This window comes from Stigmatopora argus, chromosome 8 (genome assembly GCF_051989625.1).
Source record: "Stigmatopora argus isolate UIUO_Sarg chromosome 8, RoL_Sarg_1.0, whole genome shotgun sequence".
Taxonomy (NCBI): Eukaryota; Metazoa; Chordata; class Actinopteri; order Syngnathiformes; family Syngnathidae; genus Stigmatopora; species Stigmatopora argus.
The window spans coordinates 19,247,138-19,259,295 of record NC_135394.1 but is presented as its reverse complement, the minus strand read 5'-3'; the positions used below and the strand labels follow the sequence as shown (position 1 = coordinate 19,259,295).

The following is a 12,158-nucleotide window of genomic DNA, read 5'->3' as shown; positions in this document are numbered from 1 at the left end:
AAAAATCATTTTGTAAAATCTAAAAATATATTTAAAAAGATAAAATAAACATGTTTTTTCCTGATTTTGCCCCTTTTAAATCAATCATTGTCATTTTTTAATCCATTTTTTCTGTGTTTTTAGTTTAAAAATCATTTTGTAAAATCTAAAAATATATAAAAAAAAGCTAAAATAAACATGTTTTTTTCCTGATTTTCCCCCTTTTAAATCAATCATTGTCATTTTTTAATCATTTTTTTCTGTTTTGAGTTCAAAAAACATTTTGTAAAATCTAAAAATATATAAAATGAAGCTAAAATAAACATGTTTTTTCCTAATTTTCCCCTTTTAAATCAATCACTGTCATTTTTTAATCCTTTTTTCTGTGTTTTTAGTTCAAAAATCCTTTTGTAAAATCTAAAAATATATAAAATGAAGCTAAAATAAACATGTTTTTTCCTAATTTTCCCCTTTTAAATCAATCATTGTCATTTTTTAATCATTTTTTTCTGTTTTGAGTTCAAAAAACATTTTGTAAAATCTAAAAATATATAAAATGAAGCTAAAATAAACATGTTTTTTCCTAATTTTCCCCTTTTAAATCAATCATTGTCATTTTTTAATCATTTTTTCTGTGTTTTTAGTTCAAAAATCATTTTGTCAAATCTAAAAATATATTACAAAAAAGCTCAAATAAACATTGTTTTAGATCTATAAAAAAAACTGAATAGTCAGGGCTTTTAATCCAGTTCTTTTAATCCATTTATAAAAAACCAAATCTAAATATATCTAAAATGGTCCGTCCCACGTGAAATCAACTTGACGTTAATGCGGCCCGCGAACCAACCCGACTTTGACACCCTTGTTTTACAGCAGGGGTCGGGAACCTTTTTGAAAAAAAAGAGCCATAAACAATTCCTATTTTCAAATGTTATTCCTTGAGAGCCATACTCACAATTTAAAAGTCAAAATACATGAAAATGTGCCCATTTTTTAGTCCATTTACCACTTTTAAAGTACAAAAAGTCTTTGAAATCTTTTGACAACATTGTTACGCTGTTGCTAATCAATGAATATCAATGAGTATCAATGAGAGAATAGATGCAGAAGACTCTCATGAAAAAACAAGTCAATGCCACAGTGCCGATGTGACGTTCCTATTGGTGCATTCAGGACTCGGCACTCTCACCACCGCTTTCCATATTTTAGCTCAGAGCCATATGCAACCATCACAAGAGCCACATGTGGCTCCCGAGCCATAGGTTCCCTACCCCTGTTTTACAGACTGATTTTTGTGGCATTTTTTCCCTGTACATTTGCCGGCTTTTGGGGGGGCTTACTTCCTATTGGTTTTGGGTCCCTCCGTCGACATTTCGGCTGGTTTCCAGTTGATTTCGTGCATGGCTTTGGATTTTGGGGCATTCCCGGGTCACTTCCTGTCCATTTTGGCTGTCGATTGGATGACATTTTGGTGAGGCTTGGCGTGCGTTCACGGGTCGCTTGCGAACACGTCGGTGAAATGAAGGGCCCTCGCGGGGACGTCCAATGCGGGCCGCCACAAACATGAATTTGACGGCACTTGGACGGGCTCCTCGCAAGGAGAACTTTGCGAGCGAGCCGGAGGCCTTGGCGGCAGGCGCTCTCATCTGAGTGGCCACGGCTCCCCATTCCCCGCGTTTTCACCACTGGGGGGGGGGATTGCGAGAAGGCCCGAGCACCCGCCTCTTTTGGGCCCCGTCTATTTTTATCCCGCCCGCGACCCGGGAGCCCCACCGGGGCCTTGGCCGGCGCTCAGCGCCGCTCGGCCCGATCGTCGGCGACGGGCCGGGATGGACGCGGGCCAGGGCGAGTCGGCCGCTTGGCCGCCGTCCCGGGGACCGCCGGGGGCTCCCGGGACGGCGGCCACGCCGCCGCTCCCTCCCGCACGTCGCGGCGGATGAGCGGCGCCTCTTAACGCGGAGCGACGGCCGCGCGGGGGACGCGCCCACCAGCCCGTCAATCAAACACCTGACACGCCACGTCCGCCCGCGGGAAGGCAAATGAGAGACTTTTCCCGCTCAAAGACCTCGTCGCGTTCGAGAATGGAGTCCCTTTTTAAATCATTTCAAATCATTCCGACTCATTTTTAACACAACAAATAGGTGGTCACCCAGTAGAAGTCATGAAAGTACCGCAATGGAAGAAATGCCCCAAAATCAGAACAAATGAGCCAAAATCTACGTGAAATTGCCCTGCAAATTCTGCCAAGCCGCCAGGAAGTGACCTCACCTGACCAGGAAGTGACCTCACCTGACCAGGAAGTGACCTCACCTGACCAGGAAGTCCCCCTAAATCAGCAGAAAGTGACCAGTGGACACAAAACGGGTCAAAAATGCCCTAAAATGAAAAGGAAATGATCCAAAACGTACAGGAAATGACCAGGTCAAAGTTGCAAATCACCAGAATGCGACCGAAAAATCAACAGGAAGTCCCCAATGGACGGAGAGTCACCTGGAAATTCCTTAAGGTATATTTGTTGAAGTCATGAATCATATGAAATGATCTGGAATTGCTTCAAAATCAACAGAAAGTGACACAGAAATAGACAAAATCAAGAAGTCCACAGGCAGTGACCCCGCAATCAACAGGAAATGGCCTAAAATGTACAGGAAGTGACCCAAAGTCAAGAAATGACTGGGTAAAACCCCTAAATAATTGGAAAGCATCACCCAAAAAGTCTGCGGGAAAGCGCAAGGGACCCGGACATGCCCTAAATCAACAGGAAGTAACCCTGGAATGGCTCACAATGTTGAGGAAGTGACCCAAATCTACAGGAAGTGACTTGGTAACGGCCTACAACCAATAGGAAATGACAGCGAGACCCGGAAATGATCTGAAATTGACACCAAATGACAATAAAAAATGATGCCTTGAACAGGAAGTGGGCGTCGGACGAGACCTGAGCTGAAAATGTCCTCAAATCAACAGGAAACCATGAAAAAAATGCCAAGGAAATGAGCGCAAAAGGGCTGAAAATGTTGACCCAGAGCGAGCGGATCGGACGCGTGGCGCCGTCAGCGGCCGCCAGCCAAACACTTGGCAAGCGAGCCGGCCCCAAACGTCGCCGCTTTTTTAGGACGACCGCGATACGGAAACGTTTCCCCCCCCCCCAAAAAAAAATCACAGCGATCGGCGCGTTGGCACGCGAGCTGGCGGGCAGATGGCGTGCGGACGTTTTTTTTTCTTGTTTTTTTGGAAAGACGAGCGTGGTCCAAAGCGTTTGTTTGCGCGTGGAAATAGCGAGTTGTTGGCACGGCGTCCGACCCAGCTGGCGTTACGAGCCACGCGTCGACAACACATCAGAATTGATTAACCTTTCAACCGGGCCTCCTCGTCTTCTTCTGCCGCCACGACATTCATCATCTCGCCGGCCAACTGTGACATTCCTGCGGGTGAAAGAGGCTTGGCGCCCTTTCTGGCAACCCGCCTCACAAAAAAAAGTCTCTGGCGGGACATCCCGGCCGAGACCGACGGACCTCCCTGGCTGGCGAGCCCTGGACCAAGATGGCCACCTGACCTCGCCGGTATGTATGGCTTTGTGCGCCGACCAGAAGCGGGCGGGGCCAAGGCTTCGCGGGATACCCGGAAAATACCCTGAGGCACATCTCGTGAAGTTTTGGAAACAGCCGCCCCAAGCAAAAATGGCCGTTGTGATGGTTTTCCAACTAAGGGACATTTCTGGCAGCCACCGAGTTAAAAAACAAAACAAAAAAAAACATGGCAGAATGCTAGTGGGATCGTGATAGGTTTATTATTAATACACTTGAATGAAAACAGGGAGACATCATTAACATAGTCTGGCTACAACTTGCAAGGAAAATCACTCCCGACTGGCCTTGGTCCAGGATGATTCTAAAGAAAGGGCATCTTCCCCAAAAAAACAACTGCCACAACAATCTCATATTAGATCGGAAGCAAAAACACCTGCGTAAGAATTTGCACAAGTAAGCATACAAAGTGACCCGAGCCGATTGGAAACCAAAACAACTGCGTAAGAATTTGCACGAATAAGCATAATAATTCCTTTATAAGGTCAACGGAGCGACCGTATTTTTAAACAATAATGCGAGTATTTTCGGAAGTTGATTGGATGATCGCCATCTGCCGGAATCCAAGTCAAAGCAATTTAAGAGTCCCTCGTAGATCTTCATTGCCAACTCAGATCAACAGTCTCGGCCTGGAACGTGGTGTCCCGTTCGCTCAATAGTCCTGAAAACAATGAACTGGCCTCAAAAGCAGCTGTGGGGGGAAAGTGTCCTCACAAATTAAATGATAACTTTATGACCTATTAAATGCTTAATGAACATATAGTAACATTCCAGAATAAAGCCAACAGATGGTTTTGGGAAGATGGGATGATTCACCTCTCGAACATGACTTTGCGCGAACCGATGCCACGGTATTCTCCATTTTGTTTTTGGAAAGGGGCGTGCCCCAAAACCAAGATGGCCGACCGACCTCCGTTTGGATGCCCGTCTTAACGCTGGCCCAGCTTCAGTGGAGTCTGTGAAAAAGTATCCTCCTCCATTTTGTTTTTGGCACACCTGCCCCAAACAAAGATGGCTGATCGCACCAAAGTCATTCTTCCCAAAATGTGAGGAGCAAATCTTTTCCTTACAAACCACGTCATTTCCAACAGGCAGTGTTAAACGCGGTTTTATTTTCTTTTTCTCTCGGGTCGGGACTCTCCATTTGTTTGCTTTTTCGGCAACAGCTGCCTAACCCAAACCAAGATGTCCGACGGAGCGAACCTTTCTGGACAAAACCCCAAACATTCCTCCTTGATGAGAAAAGTTTCCCTAGCAACCGCCGATCCAGAAGCTTTCATTGGACGGGCTAAAATTGACTTTTCTTTCATAGAAGATGGACCAACATCGTTCCCCAACCCGCGGCCACCTGGCTTGAGCGCCGTCGCTTCCTGCGCGGAGGAAGTAACTCGAGGCCGCTGGCAAAAAAAGTGCACACGCACGGAGGTGGGACGGCGGCGTGGTGGCGGACCAATGAGAACGCGGACGGTGGGAAGCGCACGTGACGGCCAAGAAGCGGGACATTCCAGGTAAGCCAGGAAGAACATGTGCGCCCGCCCGCCCGCCCGCCCGCCTGTCTCGGGGGCCCATTAAATATGGCTGACACGGTCGCTGTGTGGTCATGTGGACCAGGAGGCAGGACGTCCCTCTGGCGAGACCGCCGCCGCCGCCATCAACACACACGCACGCACGCACACGCACACGCCGGCCGGGGCCAAAGACAAAACAGATGTCCACCATCGGGCGCTTTGGAGAAGAATGCGACAAGGTTCGTCGGCCCGACGCCGCCATTGACGACGCCGGGCGTCCCCACCTGCCAGCTGGACGTCTGGCACCGTCGATGGCAGTGAAACCCGAGCTGGCTTTCCCGTTCCCTTCGGGCGCGCTCCCACTATCTGAAGCGCTATCGCATTCCTGCTCCGTTAGCACAATGGGAGCTCTGTGCGCTAGCCACGCTTCCGCCGTGGCTAACGCGGCTCCTTTTCACTCATTTCACAGCAGAAATCCTGCAAAATATACAGGAAGCCACTCTGGAGAACCCCCCCCCCCCAAATGCATTTGAAGGGATGCTGAAGTACAGTAAAAGGAAGAAGAAGAAGGCCACCCAAAAGTGAATTTGTTGCCCACATCCCGTTGGCAGCCAACCAGGAAGTGGTCCCCAAATGCTCCCTAAGTGACCCTTGAAGTGAACGACAAATGCCAAATAGAAATGATATCAAATGCACAGAATCCAAATTGTACAGGAAGTGACCCCAAAATGGCCCAAATGGTGTGGGAAGTGACCTTGAAATAGCTCAAAATGTACAGGAAGTGAGCGGAAATGCGCCAAATAGCACAGGAAGCCATGAAACGGAAAGTGACCCGTAAATGCTCAGAGATGGACAGGAAGTGATCCGGCAATGCCCCAAATTGTACAAGAGGTGATGCAAAATCAACAGGAAGTGACCTGGGAATGTGCTAAAATCCACAGGAAATGAAGCAAAATGTACAGGAAGTGACCCGTAAATTCTCCGAGATGGACAGGAAGTGACCCAGAATGGCCCAAATTGTACCAAAAATGATGTGAAACCAACAGGAAGCGACCTGAGAATGTCCTAAAATCCACAGGAAATGAAGCAAAATGTACAGGACGTGACCCAGAATGGCCCAAATTGTATCAAGTGATGTGAAACCAACAGGAAGCGACCTGAAAATGTCCTAAAATCAACAGGAAATGAAGCAAAATGTACAGGAAATGACCCAGAATGGCCCAAATTGTACCAAAAATGATGTGAAACCAACAGGAAGCGACCTGAGAATGTCCTAAAATCCACAGGAAATGAAGCAAAATGTACAGGAAGTGACCCAGAATGACCCAAATTGTACCAAAAGAGATGTGAAACCAACAGGAAGTGATCTGTAAAATCAACAGGACGTCTCCACTGACCAGAAAGTGACCCAGAAACGCCCTAATCGTCAATTGGAGAGCATTCACCGGCATTATGTGTGTGCGTGAGTGTGTGTCAGTGTGTGTCCACGTCATATTTGGAACAAGTGATATATTTTTGTGTGTTGGTTTCTATTATTTGGTTGTGTTTGTGATTGTTTGGGTTCGGGCTCCATGTTGTCCAGTGGCGTGTTTGCCTGCCGCATGCGTGGGTGGGTGGATGGTTGACTTTGTGGGCGGGGCTTGGGTCAGGAGGGGGCGTGTCGCCGTCTCACCTTGCCGGCTGACGACTTCCTGGGCTTCATCCTTCCTCCTCATCTTCATCTTCATCTTTTGGCTCCGGCTGTTCTGCCTGCCTGCCTGCCTGCCTGCCTGCCTGGCGCGTCTTCCTCTCCCGCCGCCGCCGACTGTCACGCACGAACGCGCGCGCGCATGTGCTGCCCGTCCATTACTTGGCCCTCCCGCGTCGAGCGCGCGCACACATGAGGTTGCTCGGCGGTGCCATGGCGGGAAAAAGCGCGGAAGGTTCCGTCAAATGGCAGCTGTGTTACGACATCTCGGCCAGAACCTGGTGGATGGTGAGTACATGCGAATGCGAACGCGAGCGGGTACGTGCGCGTGCGCGAGCGAGCGAGCGCCAGACCAAAAGCAAAGGGCCGGACGGACGAGCACGCGCACGCCGGACATTACCCGGGCACGCGCGCGTACTTTGGAGGGAGTGGGCCGACGGGAAACTTGGCCAAACTTGGAATCGGACACAAAATAGGCCCTGTTTTGAAGAAGAAAAAAAATGAAGAAGAAACAAAAGTTCGATGAGTTCGTTCGCTGCTTTGACGGCGATAGACGTCCGATCCATTTAAACTGGAAGCGGTCAAGCTTTCCAGTTCAAATGGAATGGACATCCATCGCCGTCAAGTCAGAAAACCACTTGAAAAGGTTGTTGTTATTATCATTATATTTCTATTTCGTGATGATTATTTGATTCCAGTATTTGCTCATAACGACCATTTTGCTTTTTAACATCTCCAAAATATTTTCGGAATCATTTGACTTGAAATGGAAACGAATTTTGATGTTAGAAAAATGATTCACTCGTGCTTATTACTTATTTTTTTTAATCATACGAATATTGGAGTTTTGTTTTCTTCTCAAACTAAGACTAAATCCATCCTGAAATATGAGCCATTAAATGGATATATTTTAAAATTGAAAATGTCACTTTAATATCATTCGTATAAATCTTTATATTATTATATGGAGGATTTAATTCCGCTTGATTTGACAGCGATGAATTATTTTCCATAAATGTGACATTTGAGAAGAAATGTTTCATGTTTATGAGCGTTTACATTTTATTTCAACGTAAATGTACATTTCTATAGGTTAAAATAATTCAAGTATACGCATGTATGTACTACACAAATAGTATAAAAATATGACTGCGATTTATTATATTTTAGAGTTATTGTCAGTCCTTGTTTTTTTATATCAAATATTACAGGCAGTTTTCCCGTTTGCTTTTATGTACTATTTATTATTATTATTATTATGTCATCGCATTTTGCTGTCAACGGGGTCATAAAATACTACTTTATGTTCATGTCAATATGGTTTTAATTTCTAGTTCAATATTTGTACATAAACTGACTCCAATGTTTTTTATTTGTTTATCGGTCATCATTTTCCAACGCGTAAAATTATTGGCATCTTGAGATGAATCAAATAAGAACAAATGCCAATTCCGGCTTTATAGAATTAACATTATTATTATTATTTCGCAGCAATGTTCGAAAAAAAAGAAAAATATCATCCGAAATTAATAATGCCTTTCAAATGACTGAAATTGAAATAGAAAAACTCCCCGCACTCGTTCGCATAAAAAAATTAACACTTTTTGATGTCATTTTAAAAATAGGATCGATCCATAAATCATTTTTTTAAATCCTGATGAAATTGAAACCTGGCCCAACGTGTGTGTGTGTGTGTGTGTGTGTGTGTGTGTGTGTGTGTGTGTGTGTGTGTGTGTGTGTGTATGTATGTGGTTTGTTTTATTTGTTGAAACGTGCACGTCGTCTGCAAGTGGACGCTGATTGGCCGCCGGGGAGAAAAAAAATCTCCATGTTAGCGAGATTAGCCGTCAGGAAATTGCGGGATTAAAACCGTCTGCATCAACTTCCGAGACCTGAGACCCGGACAAAAACCAGCCCCCCCCCACCCCACCTCAAATATGTTTATGTTTTTTTTGTGTGTGTAAAAAAAAAAGATTATTTTTGGTCTAATATAACAGTTCAACTCAAATAAAAACCGTCTATGAGTCTTCGCCCCTGTTTAAAAATCATTTAATGATGAATAATTGAATTCAATAATAAAAAACAGATTTCCTTGAATGATCAAATCATTATTTTCTAAAGTTATTCTTTGCATTGCAATATTCTTTTAAAAAATGAAGCACTTGACATTTAACAAAATGCATAAAAAAGCAGAATATTAAAGTATACAGGACAATATTTGAATCTAAAAAACATGTGAGCGACAAGAATGTTTTATTATTATTATTATTTTGTCATTTAATCCCATTTGACTTTTAATGCATGAGTCGAGTTTAATGGTGCCTTTTCTTTCCTACGCTAATCACGTTAAATCGTTCAATTAAACAAATGGGAAAGCACGATTTAGGCCAGATGTTGACGTGCTCCGTTTTGGAACTAAAATGACCTCTGTTGCTATGCTAATGCTAATGACAACATGGTGTTGTTGTTGTTTTAGTTTTTTTTTTTAACCCATTATAGAACAAGTCACTCATTTTGCTCTTGTCATGAACTTCCATTTGGTATCGTTAGATGACTTCCTGCTGAATTTGGGGACATTTCTAGGTCACTTCCTGTTGATACCGGCGCACTTGCTACTTTTATTTTGAAAGCGTTACCATCCAAACGACACAGCTCATCTCCTCTTGATTTTGGGGGAAACCCACTTCCTGTTGATTTAGAGCTATTGCTTGCTCATTAAACTCCCTGTTTGTAGGGGCTGGCTTCCTGTTGATTTGGGAACATTTCCGTGTCACTTCCTGTTGCTTTTTGCTCATTTCACATTCACTTCCTTTTGATTTGGTGGCATGCAATGTCACTTTCTGTTGTTATCGCCGCACTCCGTTCATTTTGAGTTATCTCCGACTGACTTCCTGTTGATTTGGGGGCATTTCTCCGTCACTTCTTGCGGCTAACGGCGAACTTTTCTTTCATTTTGGACACTTCTTCCGCTTCACTTGCCCTTAACACGGCGAGACGCGCGACTCCTTGTCCATTTCCGCTAAGCGCCCTGGAGCTAACGATGGCGGGACGTAGACCACGCACACCACGTACACGTGTATCCTGACCCCGCCCCCTGACCCCTACACATGGATGTGGCCCTCCTGGGAAAAAAAAAACGGGACAAGCAGCTGTTTGGCGGCGCCGTGAAACATGGCGTGCGTTTGACTAGCTGGCCTCTAGAATAGCGCTTGGACGCTCAGTCGTCCAACCCCCCCACCTGGGTCGGGGGGGGGGGGGGTTATTATGCTCCCGCCCGCCTGCCTGCCTGATGGCGGTCAGTAGGGCATCTGGGTGCAGATGTTGACGCCAGCTTTTTCTGGGGGGGGGGTCACCTTGGAGAGGCCCGTGGCGGGCGCCCGGTCCAACCTGGCACCCCCCCCCCCCCCCCCCACTACAGCTGCTTCCTCATTTAATCCTCCAACACACGAATGAGGGGGGGGAGGGTGGTTGTGAGTTGAAGTTCCAGAGTGGTTCTTTTTTTGAAACAATTTCATCAGTCAAGTAGACCCAAATTGTCCAAATAGCATCAGTTCAAAATAATATGACCAACTAAAGTACTCATGGAAAACGTGCTCATATACAAAGTCAAAAAATAGACCACTTGAAAAAAACGGATTTAATAAAATGTGTATGTATTGCTTGAGTCATCTTTTCACGGAATATACCCGAGGTTAGCGTCACCCGTTAGCCGTCGGCTAGCATTTTGATGGTCTGTTCCAGGGGTGTCAGACTCGGCTTGGTTGGCGGGCGGGCCGCTTTAACGTCAACTTGATTTCACGTGGGCCGGACCATTTTAGATAGAATATTTCGGTTTTTTTTAATAAATGGATTAAATAACTGGATTAAAAGCCCTCAATATTCCGTTTTTTATCGATCTAAAACCATGTTTATTTTAGATTTTTTTAAATATATTTTTAGAATTTACAAAATGATTTGTGAACTAAAAACACAGAAAAAAAATGGATTAAAAAATGACAATGATTGATTTAAAAGGGGGAAAATCAGGAAATTTTATATACATCTAACCCAGGGTTGGGCAAACTTTTGGGCCCGGGGGGTGGGGGGGGGGCACATTGACTTTAAAAATTTGACAGGCGGGTGGGCCGGGTCAGCACAATTCAATTCAATTCAATTTATTGGCGAAAGAAAAGCACAAAGGCTAAGGGCCATGTAACGAGATACGATACATATAAAAAGTGCATCGGTTAACAGTACATATGAAACATAAACAGAAAAAAAGGACTAAAGGAAATGACACAAGCCAGTCAATTTTTCCAAAATCACAAAACCGACGGCAGAATTGCTCATGCGGTTCATCCAATGATTTCCTGTATTTTCACCGCAAAAAAATAAAATAAAAAATACATTAAAAAATGGACAACGTCGGCGGGCCGGATTAAAAGGCCTAACGGGCCGTATATGGCCCGCGGGCCGTAGTTTGCCCATGTCTGATCTATACCCTTCATTTGAATTTGATCCTAAAACAGAAAGTCACAAGGCACTCATCATTGACTTTCCCGGGCCACACAAAATGATACGGCGGGCCAGATTTGGCCCCCGGGCCGCCACTTTGACACATGTGGCCTAGTTTGTCTTTCTCGCAATTTGGCAATGTATTGGTGTTGTTTGTTGGCTGGTCGTTTGTCAGATGAGCTGGTCCAATCACAACTTGGCGGGTTATTTTGGTGATGGGTCAACATTTGACTGGATGTTTTGTCCTTTGGTATGGGTGGCTTGGCTGCTAATTGGGCGCTTTTGTCTGTGGTTGGATCACAATTTGGCAGGCAGGCTTGTTGCTCACTCGTGACTTGCTAGCGCACAATTTGGCAGGGTGCTTTTTTTCCTTTGGCTACTTGTTGGCAGATGAATGGGTGGAATGACGGTGGTCCAATGGCAGTTTGGTCATTGGCACTTGTCGGATGGTCATTTGGCAGCCGCCAGTGTGTGGCGCCTGTTACTTGTCAACGCACAATTTGGCAAGCTAGTTTTCCCCCAACTGTTTGTTGTCAGAGTACAATTTGGCAAGCTCTACTTTTCCCCAACTGTTACTTGTCGGCTCATCATTGGCAGATTAGTGGCTCCATTGGACCGCCGCCCATCCCGGAAGAACCCTGCCCTTCTCGTCGATTGGACGTGTATGTCCGTCAGTGAGAGAATTTGAAAAGTCGGAGGCGAATTCCCCGCCGACGCCGCCGACGCCGCCGACGCGGTGTCGGGTGACGCGCTGGAATGGGTGCAACGCAATACCTCCCATGCCCTCCCCTCCCCTCCCCTCTTTGCGTGGACCCGAGGGGACCCCCGCTGAGAGCGGCCTCTTGTTCCCATAAGCCCCGCCCCCCAGCTCACCTGCGGAACCCCGCCCCCTCTCCTTCGCCG

General features: G+C 45.7%; 1 protein-coding gene across 2 annotated transcripts in view; it reads left to right on the top strand.

Moving 5' to 3' along the window:
* The first annotated feature begins 6,828 nt into the window (after positions 1-6,828).
* The window catches only part of nfia (nuclear factor I/A), a 31,263-nt gene continuing 25,933 nt past the window's right edge, over positions 6,829-12,158 (top strand). For both annotated transcript variants that reach the window (XM_077607885.1, XM_077607884.1), the window contains exon 1: positions 6,829-7,049. In XM_077607885.1, coding sequence (XP_077464011.1) covers positions 6,954-7,049 — 96 coding nt within the window. In that variant the 5' untranslated portion in view covers positions 6,829-6,953. The remainder of the gene's footprint in view (positions 7,050-12,158) is intronic.